This window comes from Oxyura jamaicensis, chromosome 1, assembly GCF_011077185.1.
Source record: "Oxyura jamaicensis isolate SHBP4307 breed ruddy duck chromosome 1, BPBGC_Ojam_1.0, whole genome shotgun sequence".
NCBI lineage: Eukaryota > Metazoa > Chordata > Aves > Anseriformes > Anatidae > Oxyura > Oxyura jamaicensis.
Genome location: NC_048893.1, coordinates 118,684,812 through 118,703,078, shown reverse-complemented (window position 1 = coordinate 118,703,078; position 18,267 = coordinate 118,684,812). Strand labels below are relative to the sequence as shown.

Here is an 18,267-nt window from a genome sequence, read left to right as displayed (position 1 = left end):
AGCTAGGGTATGAATGGATCACTTGTGTTGAGTGTAAGAATTAAGCAGACACTGAAACTGAAAAAAGGTACCCACAGGAACATTTCCTATAATAGCTAAATGATGGCTCTAAATTCAATTTAAAATATAAAAGTTATTACATTACCAAGGTTAATTTAACTATTTACACACACTTAAAAAGTTAGGTGAAAACAATATTTGAAAATTAAAGTGTCGCCACTGTGGTCTCATTATAATATTGAGATAATGCTTTAAAAATAGTCCAGGTGAAAAAAGACTGAACTTACCGGTAAATACTTTATTTATTTATTTATTTTTACAAATATATGTTCTTGTTTATGCAAACTGCTTACCAAACATAACTGATTCTTCTTTATCTTCATTAGCTTAAAGGTTACATGAAGAAATTCCTGTAATATCATCACCAATGCTCCTACTAGAGTAAAAATAATAATTTCTTGATAACCACTAGCATATTCTTAACAAATAAAAGTTGACCCGAATACTGAGATATTGGTACAATATAAATTGGAAGTATGCTAATGCTAATCATTTATTGTAACAAAAGCAAAAATAATCAGAAATGTTTGTGTGTTGTTTCTCAAACAATACTGTCTTATATCTTAATTGTGATATGAAGTGCCAGAAACTGCCAGCTGAGACAATTTCTTTCTAGCTTGCCTGAGCCCTGTATTGTCATTATTGATTTGAGTCTTCCCCTTAGGTTCACATGAAATATGTTCCACGAGGCAAAGAAGAAAACTTCTTGAAGTAGGAAATTCAGACTCTCAATTAAAATGAAAAGGTGATATCTAAAAATGATTACCTGTCTTTATGGATGTGACTCAAATCCTCTTTTGCTAGTTTTAGTTTGTCATTTGATGAATTCTTCCTTGTGAAGATTTCACATCTGGCCAGAGAGGCTACAGAACCTCAGATAATAATGATTTGGTTTGGTTTGTATAAAAGAAAATGAAGTCATACTTTCTCTTAAATGATTTATATACTTAACAGTTGAAACGCCAAATAGAATAAAAGTATTCATTTTCTTCATTCACTTTCTTCAAACTTTTGACTAAGCTGCTGTATACATTCATTCATTCATTATATATTAATCTTAGATAAAGAGTTTTACGTCTGATTAGGAAGAAAAAATTAAAAGCATTCAATGCATATTAATATTCATGCTTCAGGATGATTTTTTTTTTCTTAAGTAATGATGAAATAGAGATATCCCTTTTATATAGAAATTAACATTTCAACCTTTTTCATGAGACCTTTGAAAGGAAACCTTAGGAAGTCAGTGCACAAGTGAGTCAACCTTATGGGAAACAGAAGCACTACAAACTCTGTACTGTAGTAACATTTGGATTCTCAAAGAGACCTATGATACTAAAAACTAATTTAAAACTAATGTATTTGTAAAACAGTAATCATCAAAAATCATACAAAAGTTCAGTCAATGGAGCTGATATTTGCCATAAGGACTAGTTATACGTTTAGTTTTTAAGGATAAAATTACCTAGTTGGTTCTTATCTATTTTATTTAAAGGAAGGGTTGAAGAAAATGTTGCAGCCTGTTTTGGGATCTTCTGAAGCAGCAGGTAGAATTGATACAGTCTCCTTATTAATTATAAATGTAAGTTACTTATAACTATTACTGCTTATTTCTGCCTATACTTAAATTCATATTTTAATAGTGAAACATTTATTATTATTATTATTTTTATTTTACCCACTGAATACTTTCAGTAATTGATTTCTGCATCCCTAATTAACTTTTTCAATATATAGCAAGACACACCATCATTTCTAGGCAGTCTGAAGAGTTCCAGTTCAAAGAGCCAAGGAATCAGTGTTTTTTTTTTTTTTTTTTTTTTTTTTTTTTTCCCTCACAAAACAGGAGTCTTTTAAGCAAGCAGTTATTGCAGTTGTTATGGAAGGTTTTCATGAAAATGAACACTTTGTACTACGGGAGTGGTGGTGTTCCTTCAAATACTGTCACATACTTGCCTTATAAAAAATGTTGTGACACCATCTGTCACAAATGATGCAGGCAACTCTCATTATTCCTTTTGTCAGTAAAAATAACAAGTTCCTTGATTCAGTTTGAGGCTTTCAATTGGACATCAATCTGTATGACAACAATTTACATTTCCAGTATACCACTATTGCCATGTAACTGAACTTCAGCAGCTAGTTCTTTGATACAGGGAAAAATACATAGTGCCAGCAGCTCCAGTTTCCACAGTCCTACATCTTCAGTACTACTTTGTTTTTGAAAAAGCAATTCCTTAAATCACTGCAAGAACCTTCTGTTCTTTCTTCATCAGAAATGTTAAAATATCTTGCCTTGTACTACTAGCTCATGAAAATACATATAATGCATACTTTTCAGGTCAAACTAGCCTATTGCTTTTCCAGCTATTCTAATTTGACCATAGGAAAAAATGCCTTTGGGAACTTATGTGCCCTCTGACCACTAATCTACTCTTGAAGGAAATACCAGTACTTCAAATCTCGACGTGCGTATCTCCATTGCTATGTTTCCTGCTACTCCATGCTGACACAAGTGAAGAAAGCAGTCTGATGTTTCAGTGACAAGCTTCATATAAACAACAGGACTAATGAATTTTATGACTGGAGTAGTAGATTATCCATCTTTTCCCTCATCTTAGCTTTCCAAAGTTTAAGAAATAAGTCTTGCTTTTTTTTTATCATCTCATGTCCTCTGAGTAGAGCAGAAAGGTTAAAAACAATTATAAGCTTTGTTCCTCATTCCATGAGGCCTCCAGTCTGCTCATGATCTGTGAACACACTTATATTCTTTGGTTGGCTGTTTCTCTGTAGAGCAGACTTAACTCTGCAGCAGTGCCAGTCACTGCAGAAACATTAGGAAGGATGTCAGTGCCACTGCACTTCTCAGTAGGATATGACAAGTATGGCAATGAACACTACACCTTTCAGAAGGAAAAGCCAGCTTGCTTTCCTTATTTAAAAGACAAGTCAACAAAGAACTACACAGAAGTCAAAAGAACTGTGTACAGAATGACCTATCGCTTTCTATTACTGCAGTGAATAAAAAAGATTTTCACATAGTGCAATTGCCAATAGACTTAATCACTATATAAAAGGAAACAGAAAGGAGAGATTACTGCTATTTGCAAGCCCATGCCAACTGTAACAGAAAAAAAGAGGTAGAATGAAAAAAAATAATATAATAATAAAGCATAAATACTTCTTTGCTAGGAACTCTAATGAGCTGAGAAACTGCTTTTCTGTATCTTCTGGGATGAACCAGTTCAAATTCTTATTCTGTGCTAAAAAACAATGCAAATCTGTTGATGCCACATTTCTCAAAAATTATTACCTCTGTATTCTGTAGAGTGTGCTGAACATAGTTCTGGAGAAAAATAAACATTATATATAATATTTTCTGAGCCATGTTACATGAGCCATGTAAACAAAAATACCATATCTATAACTTAGTTCTGTGCTCTCATGTGGTATAGGTTATCAATAATATGTTGATGAATTCTGCAAGATGGTGTCGTCCATGTTTCATGGAGTTTAATCAAAATGATTCCTGTACATCCTGCTTCTACTAGCTATTGATCAATAAATTAAATGAAAGAAAACAAGCTGTGAAGCCTGCTCCTCAGAAGAAAATACTAGAACATATTTCAAAAAGAGTGTAAGTGAATGTGGTCTTCTGAAAGACCACAAATAAGCATTAAAACCACAAATAAGCATTACTCTTATTTATGTCACAAGTCTTGACAGCTACACTTTCAACAACTTGTTACAGAAAAGAAAAAAAAAACAGAACAAGTTTCCATATTGTCTTTAATAACAGTGAATCAGCCAATTTCTATTTCCACATTCTGAATTACATTTCATCATAGGTGTATAAATAATATAAATTTTGGGTGGTAACCCTCAGAATTTTATGTAATCAATTGAGCCTAGAAGAATCAAAATAAAGGTTCACATTCCCTTTGCAAACTATGATGTCACATCTGTTTATCATAGACACTTTCAAAGTGTAACCTATAGTGAGACCCCTGAAACAGAATGTTAAATATAAAGTGGTAACCTTCTCTCTTTTGTTTTAAATCACTCTTTTGTGGTTTAAGTAATATTTGGTATGTAGTTTTCCACCTGTCAGATAATCCAGGAACAAATCCTCCCATCAAGACATGCTATAAAGATCAAGATAGAAATTCTGAGAATCACAAAGCTTTGTGTTTATAAACTTGTTTATTATGTTTTCATTCACACAGCTCTGAAGGCATAGTGTCAGCTTTTTATCCACTCTTTTCATTACTTCTCCCTGTTGGTGTTGCAGTACATGCTGTGAATGACCTCCAGAGATTCCTGAAGCTATATGCAGAAAGCAAATTGAATCTGAAAGCATTATTAGACAAGTTTGTCTTCAGCTTGTGTCTGTTGTCAGCTGTATTGAAAAATAGAACTGCTTGTGAAACTGGGTCCTGACCTTGAAAAATCTCCAATCAAATGGTAACAGATTCAGTTTTGTGCCATATTGCTATTTGTTTGATGTGGCACGTGTTAGAAGTGAAAAAGCTTCTTAATGAAAATCAGGTGGAATAATCAGACAACTTCTTTCTTGAACACAATGGGGCAATGATATATGGTGATGCACACATAACAGGGCTAACTCAGGTTGGTATCTGTGAACCTCTTTACTACAGAAGCCTGTAAAGTAAAATGACTGAAAATCAAACAATCTAAAATGGCTTATATAAATTATTATTTATTCTTTCCTCCAAAGATACAGAGCAACCAAAAGAAAAGGTATAGACAGTGATTCATTCATTTACTATTCCACTTTACACTGGAATGAGCAATCGTTAGGTCAAGTGATATAAGTAAGACCCTACTCTTATTGCTCACCACCGATTCAAGAACTCGAGATATTCTCTATGACACTTCTTTACCGCATTGCACCCTGTTCACTTTCTTGCCTATATTTTGCTTCAGTAAAACATTTCATAGAATTAAACTGAATTATAACTAATATTAAAAGCAGACATTTCCTTTAGATTCTGCACACACAAATATAACAAGCTATACAATTCTGGACATAGTCATCACTGGAAACAGTATTTCTCTGTTACAATTCCCATGCTAGTGATCTCATTTATTGGTGTCCTAAAATGAATGTTAACTAAAGTGGACTATTGTCAGTAGCACTGCCTTCTAAACTCAGTGTAGAACTTGTCAAAACAGATGCAAGCTGTGGATTCTTAGCTGTTCAACTCTGTGGAGAATGGTTCTGCAATATTCATGATCTACTATGTCCCCCACATAAGCATTTTAATAGTTGATAGCATAGTTCTTTTACATGGTGAATACTACGTGCAATGTATTTTTAAAATACCAACATGTTTGCATTAGTACTGAAAACACTGTAGGCGCACAAGTTCCTAGACTGCTCAGTCTTCCCCAAGGAATTATTTTGAGTATGCTTGGTCTCAATTATGCTATGCCAGCTGCTATAAACAATAGAGTCTCTAACATCTAATTTGTACATTTGTTTTTAATTTACCCTCTAAATACACATATTTTTATCTTTTCAGGTGCACAAAATGAAACACATGAAGTTTTTAAGTGTACCATTTGAAAATTCTGGGAAACAGCTCTGAACTAGAACATACCTGTTCAATCAAACACTGTGTTCAATGTATAAACAACAAATGCTTCAGAGAACATTAGCTATAAAATCCTACAGAAAAGAAAATAGCTTTTATTGTACGTTCTGCCCAAAGCTGGTTGTTCCTTTTTCTTTTTCTTTTTTCTTTTCTTTTTTGTATTTGTCTCTTGAAAACAGAAACATGGCTCAACTTCCTTTCAACAGACTCAGCTTGATGCAACACTCCTCTTCATTCTTTCTAACTCATTCTAAATCCTGAAAAACCTTCTCCTCTGCAGTTTTTGGCTCCATGCCTGCAGTGTCCAACTCATACCCTCAAAGCAAATTATATGGAACACACAGAATACATTTGATCACACACATTAGAAGAAAGACACCTAAAGCTGACAGATAGTGGAATGAGTGCTGCTGAAGCTTTCTTCAATTTTTGTGTATTAAATATACAATAATTAACAACATACATAATGCATTTCTGCCATATGCCTCTCTAACCCTGCTATAACCTGCAAAAAGAAAACAATTTTTTAAACAGACCTTTTGAAAGTAATTCTCTAAAGCATTAAGGACTGCTGACTTGTAAAGCTTTAAGAAGCAAATAACTTGACTTCCACTTAATTTTAAAAATAATTTTAACATTGTAATTGACACTATCTCTCTACTTCTTCATTTCAATCATATCTTTTCTGTTTCAATTATTAGGCATTTCGTGCAAAAAGATAAAAACTTGTCTAAAAATTCAGGGAAAAAGTGAAACCAACTATACACAAGGACATTGAATAAATTAAACTGCAAGAATAACAATATAAAGTAGCACTCTCAGTTATATTAACTGTACATGTAACATGTAAAATCAGCTGACCAGGTACTTTAAACTGTTTTAATTCTATTGTTTTTAAGGTTTCCTTATCTTCAAGTAAAGCATAACTTAGAATAAAAACATATCCTTTTAAGAAACTGTATTTTCAAGTAATACTCTAGACAAAAGTGGCCCTAATTTCCTCCTAACATCTTGATTGAAAAATCTCTTCCTCAAGAACAAAGTTAGGAATGTCTCCCACGCCACATGGTTTTACAATGCACTATATAACTTTACCCAGCTTTTAAAATAACTACCAAGGTAGCAGTTCAGTACAAAAGAAACTGCATGATTGCTAAAGATAGTGTTAAAATTTGTCCTATACAAGCACATTCCAAAAATGTATTTCTCTCCACTTAAAATGTTTTCAAACTGCTGGCTAAGCAATTTATCAGTTATTTGGATAGAGATGTTGACACATTTTCATGTTGTAATGTCAAGTACAGATAGTAAGTGTGATTTCCTTCCTAAATCATCCTGTCTTGGAAGTCAGTTTCGGCTAAGGTTTTGGATGTACCTCTCAGCTAAGTGTATTTTCCTAGCTGGAAGAGTAGTTCTTGTTCGTTATGCCCAAGGGCACACTGGCCTGGTGGAATATCAAGAATATTTTTTAAGTACTTATTCTGCAAAAAAAAAGTTCAAATACACAGACCTAGAAATAATTAACAAAGGGTCCTTTCCCTCTATTATATCCACCAGATGGTATATTTAGTAAGACCCTCTGGCTGAGTTCTTGTAGCCAGACTAGACAAAATGACACCTGGCAGGGTAGTAGAAGTTAGCCAATTACATCTTCATTCCCTGGTCTCAGAAGAACAGATATAAACATTATTAAATTCTGATAACTACAGAAGTCTCTATAGAATCAGGAAACAAATAATTATCAACAGAAGATACTTCCATTGCTTCACAGAGTCCTTCCAAAATCATAATTCTTTTAAAATGACCTCAAATGAAAGCATTTGGATGTAGGGAGGCTTCAGTTTTGCTTATTTGAAAATATATTTTCCTGGCATTGTAGTTCAAGGAAAACTGTAACTCCATATGAGTCATAAGTTTGGAGGGAAAGGGTGGTAGGGAGGCCACTTTCCAAAGACTAGTGCTAACGTTCAGGCTTCTCATTGTTTTAACTGCAGACAGAAGGTGAATATCCCCAGCTGTGGTGTTTCAGGCAGTTCACATTGATCCTTGATCACATCATCTTTCCTTCAACAAAGGAAAATGCCAGGTTCTGCACATGGGACAGAGAAATGCCAGATACAGGTACAGACTGGGAGACAAGTGGCTGGAGAGCAGCTCAGCAGAAAGGGATCTGGGGTTGCAGGCTGAAAGTAGAATCATAGAATGGCTTGGATTGTGATCTAAATAATCTTAAAGATTATCTAGTTCCAACCCTCCTGTAGGGACACCTTCCACTAGACCAGGCTGTTCAAAGCCCAGTCCAACCTTGCCTTGAACACTTATAGGGATGGAGCATCCACAGCTTCTCTAGGAAACCTGTGCGAGTGCCTCACCTCTCTCAGAGTAAAGAATTTCATCCTTCTATCTAATATAAACCTACCCTCTTTTATTTTAAATCCATTTCTCCTTGTCCTATCGCTACACTCCCTGGCAAGGAGTCCCTCTCCTGCTTTTCTGTAGGCCCCTTTAGGTACTGGAAGGCCTAAGGTGTCCCGGGAACCTTCTCTTCTCCACGTTGAACAACCCCAATTCTCTCAGACTGTCTTCACAGGAGCCGTGCTCCAGCCCATTGTTCATCTTGGTGGCCTTCTCTGGATTTGTTCTAATAGGTCAATGTCCTCCGTGTACCGGGGGCTCCAGAGCTGAACACAATGCTCCAGGTGGTGTCTCACAAGAGCAGAGTAGAGAGGAAGAATCACCTCCCTTGACCAACATGAGCCAGCAGTGTGCCCTAGCAGACCAGGAGCAAAATGCATTTTGGGTTGCATTAAGCACAACATAGCCAGCTGGTCAAAAGAGGTGACGTTCCTGCTATATTTATACTCAATATTGCGTGCAGTTCTGTGCTTCATATCATTAAAAGGATGTTATTGTACTTGAAAGTGTCCAGAGGAGAGCAACAAAGCTGGTGACAGGGCTGGGAGGCATGTCCTGTGAGGACAGACTAAGGTCACTCGGGTTCCCTAGTCTGGAGAAAAGAAGGCTAAAAAGTGATCTCATTGCCCTCTACAACTTCCTGAGGAGGAGAAAACCTGGCTTCAAAACCTGTCTGGACATGACCCTGAGCAACCTGTTCTAATTAACCCTGCTTTGAAAAAGAGGAAAGGATGTCTCCACTGGTCCCTTTTGAACTGTACAGTTTGATGATGATACGTATATAATGATACTATTGCAGTAAACTGACCCAAATAAAGAAAAATTGTCAATTAGTGTTACAAGCACAGGTTCAATTTTTTAGTGCTCTTGGCACTAGAAAGGAAATCAATTTTACTTCCTGCCTAATGCTTTACAGAACACCAGTGATTTCATTTTCTGCATGTATAATTCCATCTGCTGAGTCTCAGAAACATCAGTAGTCAAAGTCTACATCTAGAAATAAGGTAAATGAGTAATTTTGCAATTCTTCGGCTAAAGATTAGTTAATATAGAAACTACTATATTAAGTGTTGTACTACTATTCTGTGTTCTCTCTGTTGTTCAGTTATTACCATTTCCTTTGAAACAGCAAATTCACAAACACTCCCTCCCCCTAGAAGCTGACATAACCTGCTGACATGCAAAACTGACACAGCAAGTTTAGTGACCCAGAACAACAAAAATTGATTACACATCTCCTTCAGTTCCCCCATGTCATTAAACGAATTTCCACAGCACCCCTTAGAACAAAATCCAGTAAAGCAAAGATGCTGTTGTGTTATCAGTTAAAAATAAACAAATAAATAAATACTAGTAGTATTTAACCCTTTTTAGAAAATCTAAAAGATCACCACTGGAACCATGGCAGTTCTAAACAGCTAAATCTAAATGGTAGTTCGTATTTAATAAGATTTAACATGCCATAAGCAAGACATCTGTTTTGTTTGAATTAATATACACAATTCTGACAGTAGTTGGACTGTCTTACTGAATGTTCTGGAATCTGTCTAGGTGTTGTAATTATTTACTCCCCTGCAAAACAATTTCTCTGCTTTGCTGTCCTAGAATATCTAGTAGAAGGTACAAAATTCTCCAGTATAATTTTTTTTTTCTTGCATGCTACACATTATAACTGTTAAAAGCAAGAGGGATCAACAACCTACAAGTAATCAAATCTCAGGTGACTCCTGCAACTGCATCATAGCCTGTATTACAGGAAACGTAACAGGAGAAAACATTTCTCCCAAATCTGAGCAGATCCCCAAGCAGCTTTGCAACTTGTATACATGAAAAACACTCTTCAGCCAAGCAACTGAGATAGTTTAATATCAAGTAAAGAATCTTAGAGGCTTTAGAAACTCAGACTTTAGAATGCCTCCATTATATATTTCTTTTAAATGCATGCCTAATCAGTATATTTCAAAGCAAAGCAGAAGGAAAAAAAAAAATCCATGTATCATGGAGATAAAAACAAGTTTGTAGCTCTTGAAAAGAACCAGCAGGTACAAAGTGCTATTAGAAAAATATAATAAATTTTTTGTCAAATAATTTAAATGAAATAGAGAAAAAGTCTATTTTATATTCATGAACTCAAGACACCCACAAATTATATCAGACATGTTTAACTCCAGTTACTTCTACCATGTTATCATGCAACCTCTTCTATGAATGTTCATGCTTTGTCTTGAAACAGTCCCATTTCATTGGCCTCACAAATATAAAATGTATTTTAAGAATTTCATGCTGTGAAAAATTTACACACATTTGGCCTGTACCATTGTTATCTTTTAAATTAAACATTTCTTTTCCCTCCATAGCATCTTCTCCATGAATACATGTAGAAAGTCATAATCTCTTCATAGAATAAAGAAAAGACTTCAAAACAGTAGTAATTTGCATGCTGCAATCATTTCATCAAATCTATAAAATCATTTGTCTTATGCGACACTTTACATGAAATGGAAATAATATAAAACAAGTTGAATGCCGTAACACACCTCCCATTTACAAGCTAAAGCTGAAATTTGTATAGATGCATGAAGAATTAAAACTGTCTCAACCAATTTTCACTTTAACTGTGTGATTTGTAACTAATTTGAAAAGACGTACATACTGAAGCACTTACCTGGAGAGAAAAGGCCAGGAGCTCCTAATGCTGGCTTTTCCTTTAGTTGTTGAATTAGGTGGTTTATTGCCTTCCAGTCAGCATTCAAGTCTTCTAATTTTTTCTAGAACAGAAGATAAAAATACATTAAATTTGTAATGCATAGATTAATTTAACTTTCCCCTTTTTTCCATCTGATAGACCACCTGATTTAAAAAACAAACAAAAACAAAACAAAACAACACATGTAGAAACAGCAATTAACTTTCACAAATAGGAGAGAGGGAAGAATTGACTACGTCCCATTTGGGCTGCAAAAGAACTTCATGGTGTCAGAGTCCTGAGAGTATCTTTCCTCCTAGAAGTCTGGCTGCTGTTGCTGAGGGCCAACTTAAAGACAGCACAACTGCCAGACCCTGACTGACTCCCTCAATCAAACTCAGCCCCTTCTCATTCCCATGGCCCTGCCCACCCACCTTGGGCTGTGTCTGACTCTGGTTCCTCTCACCAGGCTTGATCCTGACCCCACTCCATGGGCAACCCCCCAGCCTGCCCTGCTCTTTGGCTGGGGGTGGCAGGACAGGCGCTGGGGAGACCCTGGGTTCCTAGCCTCCAGCAAGCAGCTGGACTGCACTGCTCCCTGATGAACATGGGGAACCTTAGGGTTCCCTAGGCCTTAGGGAAATGACTTCCTCTTTAACATATAGTAGATTTATTATTTTTATTTTTTAAATGACCATGAACCCAAGACACTCATTTTTCAAATGGGGAGGTGAACCGTGTATTTAAAAACATGTCAATAAAATCCCTGCAATTTGGAATATCAAATGCAGCACACGTTTTTTCCACCTATTCAAAAAAAAAAAAAAAAAAAAAAAAGGTCTTAGGAGACCTCAGGGAATCATAAACTTCAGTGTGTGGGCACACAATAATGGCTAAACTGCTACTTTTAAACAAAACCTAAGTGAAAGTCTGGGGTGTGAATTACAGCAGTCCTCAGATAACCCTAAGAGACATTTAGACTTGAAAATGATGTTTCTACCCCTCTTTCTTCCTTGCTCTAGGGACTGCAAAGTAGGATGAAGCATGTTAATTATACGCTGGCATCTCTAAACTCTTAAAATGAAGACTTTTTTTTTTTTTTAAGCTGCTCCCTGATTACTACAGAAAGCAGTCCAGTATACCAATGCCACTCAGGGGTGCTTTTAGTATTCTTATGTCCTAGTCACAATTAGATATATACCTTGAATAACAAACTAGCCATGATGGTAACAGGATGCCTATTAAGAAAAATGTTTAATTACCTTGAATCTAACAAGACAGAGGGTCAGTAGGAGAGGGGTAGGGTACAATATGTATTAAACTGACACAGTTGTGCACACGTACACACACTCAAATTGCACAGTTTTGTATTCTGCTGCCTTGGGAGAGCGTTTATAGAATTTGCCTTAAGCTCTGCCGTAAGTACTCTAAACCTGTAAAGTTCTTTTATATCTGTCACCAGTGGAGACTAGAATATTACCTGGTATTACCTGAACAGCTTTTTGTGTAAATGCTTTTTGACAGGACCAGAGAGAATGAATACAATTCTGCACTACAAAATAAAAATAAATAATAATAATAAAAAACCTTTCTATTTGCAAGAATAGCTTAAAAACTGCATTAAAGGTAAAATCAAGTCAGAAATACCAGAGATTCCTTGATAATAGACTATGACAACTATACAGAGAAAGCAATCAGGTATGCATGATAAATGCAACTTATCATATGACTATTCACAATGACACATCTTATTTCTGTGTGGATTATGGGACCACAGACACACACTCTGGACCATGAGGGAGCTGGGATTGTTCAGTCTGGAAAAGAGGAAGCTCAGGGGCAACCTTATTGCACTCTACAGGTACCTTAAAGGAGGCTGTAGTGAGGTGGGAGTTGGCCTATTCTCCCACGTGCCTGGTGACAGGACAAGGGGGAATGGACTAAAGTTGCACCAGGGGAGGTTTAGGTTGGATATTAGGAAGAACTTCTTTACCGAAAGTGTTGTTAGGCATTGAAATGGGCTGCCCAGGGAAGTGATTGAGTCACCATCCCTGGAGGTCTTTAAAAGACATTTAGATGTAGAGCTTAGGGATATGGTTTGGGGGGGACTTGTTAGTGTTAGGTCAGAGGTTGGACTTGGTGATCTTGGACGTCTCTTCCAACCCAGATGACTCTGTGATTCTGTGATGGCTTTTTATGACTTTTTTCGACTGTTCTCCAGAAGAACCTCCATTCAGAGTTTAAGAAATGCAGAGGACTGCTCCAGTATCTATTCGATAGTATAAGAGAGCCCTTAAAAATAAAAGCTGGGGGATTACTCTATCACTGGCTTCATTTTACCATATATCCACAGTAACTCAGAAAAGAGATATGAATGCTATAAATATAATATTGGTCCTCACTGTGAGTCGCTACTTCATTCATACATGTGGATGTGAGCCAGGAATTTGTTTCCAGCAATGACAAAATATAGGCAACATCTATACCACTAATAAGAGAGTAGCTAGTTCCAAGCTCTTCTATCACAATTACAGTTTGATCCAATCTTGCATCTGCCATAAATTAGCATACATGCATTAAAGTGTTCACTTTTTTGAGCACAACAGCTTTTCTGTAATTGAAGCTCTACAGTTTTGGTGACAAGTATTAACATAAAAATATGTTACCTTGAGGAACACTTTTATTGATTTATTGATTTCCTTTAAATGTCAGCCCCAGTGCAGTTTAAGTGAAGTTAATATTCATACATGAACTAATCTCGTTGACAGCACTAAAACTAGATAGGCATATTCAGAGAGAGAAGTGATGTAGTATTTTAAATGCAAGACTGAGGACAATGAAACTAAAGGTATTCCTTATGTCCTTCCTCTTCCTTTCCCCACTGCTTACACTCCCACCCAACAACATGATGGGAAAGGAGAAATGGGAGTGCCAAGGCAAGGGACTGGAACTCTTCTTTTCCCACAAAAATCCTTTCCTGATTAGACTGATCTTTTCAAGTGCTGTTACTGATGAGATGAGATTGGGGTTTATATTCTTTCTATTGCCACTGTCACCAGCCATAACTCCCAGTAACCTTTCCCTCCCCATCCATGTAAAGGTTATTTTAAAGAAATGCATTTCAAAGCACAAAATCCATTTCACAGATATGAAAGGATATGGTTATTAAACCACTAGTGCTTAAAGAATCATGCATCCTATCCCATTCTTGATTCTTGAATCAATCAGCTTATACTAAGATTTCATTTGCCACCAAGAATATATTTACAGTCCTATACTGCAAAATTCCAGTATCGTTGCTTTTGTTATGCTTTGTGAAGGTGTGAAAATATACTTATTTCAAAGAGTTAATTATAACATAAGATGTATACTTTATGTAAATAAAGCAATATTATTAAGGTCTTACCCAAAATTATATGACTAATCATTCTCTACATTTTCAGCTGATCAGATATTTAGCTTTAGAAACTATTGTGATTTACAAATTCAAAATCAACACATTTGAGGACAGACAAACTTTAATCCTAGGAAACAACTGCTGGCTTCACCCTCATGGCTTCTCACTGAATGACAGAAAAATACTAATGCAAGTAGAGTTCATAATCATCTCCTCTATAAAAGAATATTACGTATGGACAAGTTTCAAATGAAATACATATTCAACACGAGTGTTTATCAGCCTATTACTTACATCAAGGACTTGAACAATATTCTTTGATGAAGTAAAGATGACACTTTTAGCAAGAATTACTGTTTTAAAAAGTTAGATAGATTTAATCTTAAAAAAAAAAAAAAAAAAAAGAAAATCTGGTATGAAAATTTAAAAACCCATGGCTGTGATTAATGGAACAGAAAATAACTATTGGTGTTACCACTTCTCAGATCTTGTCTCATGAATTAATGACTGGTAGACTGTCTTTTTCTTTGACTTAATAATTCTTTAGGGTAGAGAGGAGAAAGGAAGGAGGTGGCTTGACGCAGGAATCAGTACACAGTTTTGTTATTTTTATTTTCTTCAAAACTATAGAGTAAGAAATCATTTTACTTTAAAATATATCAATACCCCAGGACACACCTCTTGTCAAATGACAAAACAGAATTACAGCAATTATAAATACAGTTGTGGAAACAATTAGTTATTTCTGTGTGAATTACCAGTTTTTGGTAACCTATTTTTTACAACATAAATAATTAATAGTGTTTGTTTTACACTTAAACAAGGAAATCTCTATTCCGGGTAATTCACACTTTCCTTTTATTATTATTATTATTTATTTATTTATGTATCTTTTTAGAATGATTTAACACAGTTATTCCTGTCAGTACTTTTCTGCTAAAGACCCTGTAGATCTTTAAACTTAATTGAACTTAATTGCCTTAAGATAAGAAAGAAACATATGTGCCTCTCATCTGATCACCTGAACTTCATGGTGGAACATAACTTTAACAGTTTCCTACAACTAATGGACCAACACTACAAAACTAACATGACTTAGTGATATGGTTCAAAGACAATTATACCAGTAAATGCACATATAAGCTTAACTTATTGTGTCTGTAAGAACAGGACATAAAGAACAACATAAAGGCAACTGAGTCAACTTCTGTGATGTGATCCTGAGTAGGGAAGAACAGAAGTGTAGGAATGGGACACCGGGACTGACAGAAAGTGCAACTAGAGATGTGAAATATCATCAGCTTCCTCAGGAGTTTGAGAGATAGAAGGAATTTCAGTAATTCTACCCTCAGTTTAATTACATCAGGATATAAAGCCATGAGGTTCAATTTATATTCATAACACTACAACAAGAGTATATTACAAAGGTTGCAAAGATAAACTGCAAAGCATTAAGAAATGCCAAAGTCAACTATGAACATTAATTCAGACCCAATGCACATAACTGCATTAGCATGTTTAATTTCCTGACACACACTGTTTTCTAGCACAGGAGAAGCTTGCAGTATGAATAAATCTATAGAACCTCTATTTTATTTATTTAAAAGAATTGAAAGATTTGTGGTGAACTAAGACAGGAAAGGCTTCTTCAGGGAACTAAATACTCTACAAAGTTGTCAAGCAATGCTATGCAAATAATTGATGCTTTTATTTCCAGAACTCTTGAGTACTCCCAGCTGCAACTGAAATTATGAAAATTGTGCATTTATCACATAAAATGTTAGATAATATGATGTTGAAGAATCTGGCTGTCGGTGTTTCAAATTTGATATATAAAAGTATCTGCTGCATTTAATTTCAGTATCTTTTTGCTTCAGCCCCTATACATAAACACAGACAAAACCAATCCCTATACATAAACACAGACAAAACCAATTCGCATGGGAGTTAATTTGATCTGGAAAAAAAAAATAATCAAATATTTTATTTGCTTGAAACACAAACTAGTTTCAAGTTAATCTTCACATTTTTGTCATAATTATCTGGGAAATTGTATTGAATTTTCTGGTATGCCTATGTGTAATATCACAAGTTAAGAAAACTGGAAAACTGTTTTTTTTTTTTTTTTTTTTTTTTTTTTTAAGTTAGTGTCTGGTACTATGACCCAACTGTTTGTTTTTTCCCTTTCATTCCTGAAATAAATTTCTAAAATAAAGCAATGTTTATGAAGCACTTAGACACCACTGTGATAACTGTTTAGAAATAGTCCATGAAGGAATTAGCCATTTTTCTTCACAGCAGAAATTGAATACTTCCCAGGAAAACTGCAGCTTGCAGCAACAAACTAAACAAGAAATATGAGTTTAAGTACTGAATCACTATTCACAGTGTGAGTGCTCTCCATATCCTATGCAGAATTAGGTAGGGTTCAGACTAAACCAAGGCCAACAAAACAACTTTAATTCAAAAATTTGTGTAAATTTGAGTGCTTAACTTTGCAATCTCACTAATACCTTTCCAAAAACACTATAATCTAAGTACAAATACTTTCTGCTACTACAAAATACCTTTTGCATAGAAAATTATTTTGACTTGGGCTAAAAAGTCTACATTGGAACATAAATATAGCAAACAGTGCTGGCAGTTACTCATTAAGAATGATGGCAGAAGATGATGACAGAAGACGAATTCAGTATAAATGGGGGAAGGCTTAAGGAAATCTACCTCATTAAGAAAGCAATTCTACAGCCCTGACAGTATATATTCACTGTTTTATTACTTACTGTATAAGATGGGGAACCAGAAATTAACTTCACAGGTTGTTCAATTAATTGAACTACCCAATGTAATGAAAAAGAAGTAAAATCCAATTACAGAGTGACTAGAAATGAAATATCCACTATTCCACAAATAGTTATTAAATTCCTTACAGACACATTTCGTAATATCACTGTCAAAACTTCAACTCAAGGAACATCATAATCTTTATTTAAAGAGTTATCTAGTTCCAGTTGATCATGTTCCAGTAAATCTGGTAGAAATTGGCAGTTTTCAGTCTTTGACGTGAACACTTAAAAGAAATAGATGTGGAGTACACTTCTATGCCAGAAGATTGGCCTAAGCAGAATCATTTCACACTATTTACACATTGGTCAATGGTACATAAAACAAGTGTAAGTTCTTCTCCTTGAAAATATCAGCACTCATTTTGCAATTTTTCATATGCAGTTACAAAAATCTGGAAAGCCAAGGTCTCACCTTTTTTGTTTGTTTGAATTTCTATGCTTAAAAAGTAGAATAAAGGCCCCTAAAATGGCTTCTGTAGCTATACCAAGTGAGTAAATGTAGTTATTGCAGCATGATTTCTGTTCCATCATTCCTTCAGCATGCGGATGATGTTTTTTTTGCAACAACAATAATGTTTTATTAGCCAAGGAAAACACTTAAGCTAGAGTCAGAAGCCTCATTTCTGCTCACTCTCATTAGCATACCAGTTCATCTCTTTTGGTATTTTCTCACTATTTAGGAGAATTGATCACACATACACAAAAACAACAACAATAAAACACCTAGGTACCAAAGGGGAAAAAAAAAATTAAGGAATACTGATCAGGAAAGAAAGAAATAAAAAAATGCTTAAATTACATTCTAAAATGGAGAAAAGTGTGTTAATGTGCTCCTGTGAATGGAGATCAGCTGGTGGGATTTACATATATTAGAGGAGATTTTGTAAAAGTAGCAAAATAATACTCCACGTATAGTGACTGAATACAGATGGAAAAACAAGAAATTCACTGTAGAGGTCACTTAGAGACATCTTAACTTTGCGAGGGAACCTTTTTCTATAAAATTAGGTTATTGATGAATGTAGGTTTGGAAAAGCTCTAAATATAAAAATTACTATCTCTGTCCAGTCAGAAGCAATTGCAAGAGATACTTCTGTAATCAATAAGTCACCATTATAGCTTTGGGCACCTCTCAGTCATCATGTCCACAGATCCTTTACAGGATCTGTCCACAGATCCTCAGTTATAAATCCAGAAACCAGATCAAGCTCTGGTTGATATAGTAGCGACCTTACTAGTAGTTTGATC

The 18,267-nt window shown here is 35.2% G+C and overlaps 1 protein-coding gene across 11 annotated transcripts in view; it reads right to left on the bottom strand.

The window, feature by feature from the left end:
* DMD (dystrophin) overlaps window positions 1-18,267 on the bottom strand; it is a 1,227,136-nt gene that overhangs the window by 342,722 nt on the left and 866,147 nt on the right. For 10 of the 11 annotated variants that reach the window (XM_035333326.1, XM_035333348.1, XM_035333385.1 and 7 more), the window contains one exon: window positions 10,756-10,858. In XM_035333326.1, the coding sequence (XP_035189217.1) occupies window positions 10,756-10,858 (103 nt within the window). Of the gene's footprint in view, window positions 1-10,739; window positions 10,859-18,267 lie in introns of those variants that run through there. The other variant, XM_035333401.1, reaches the window with a different exon arrangement.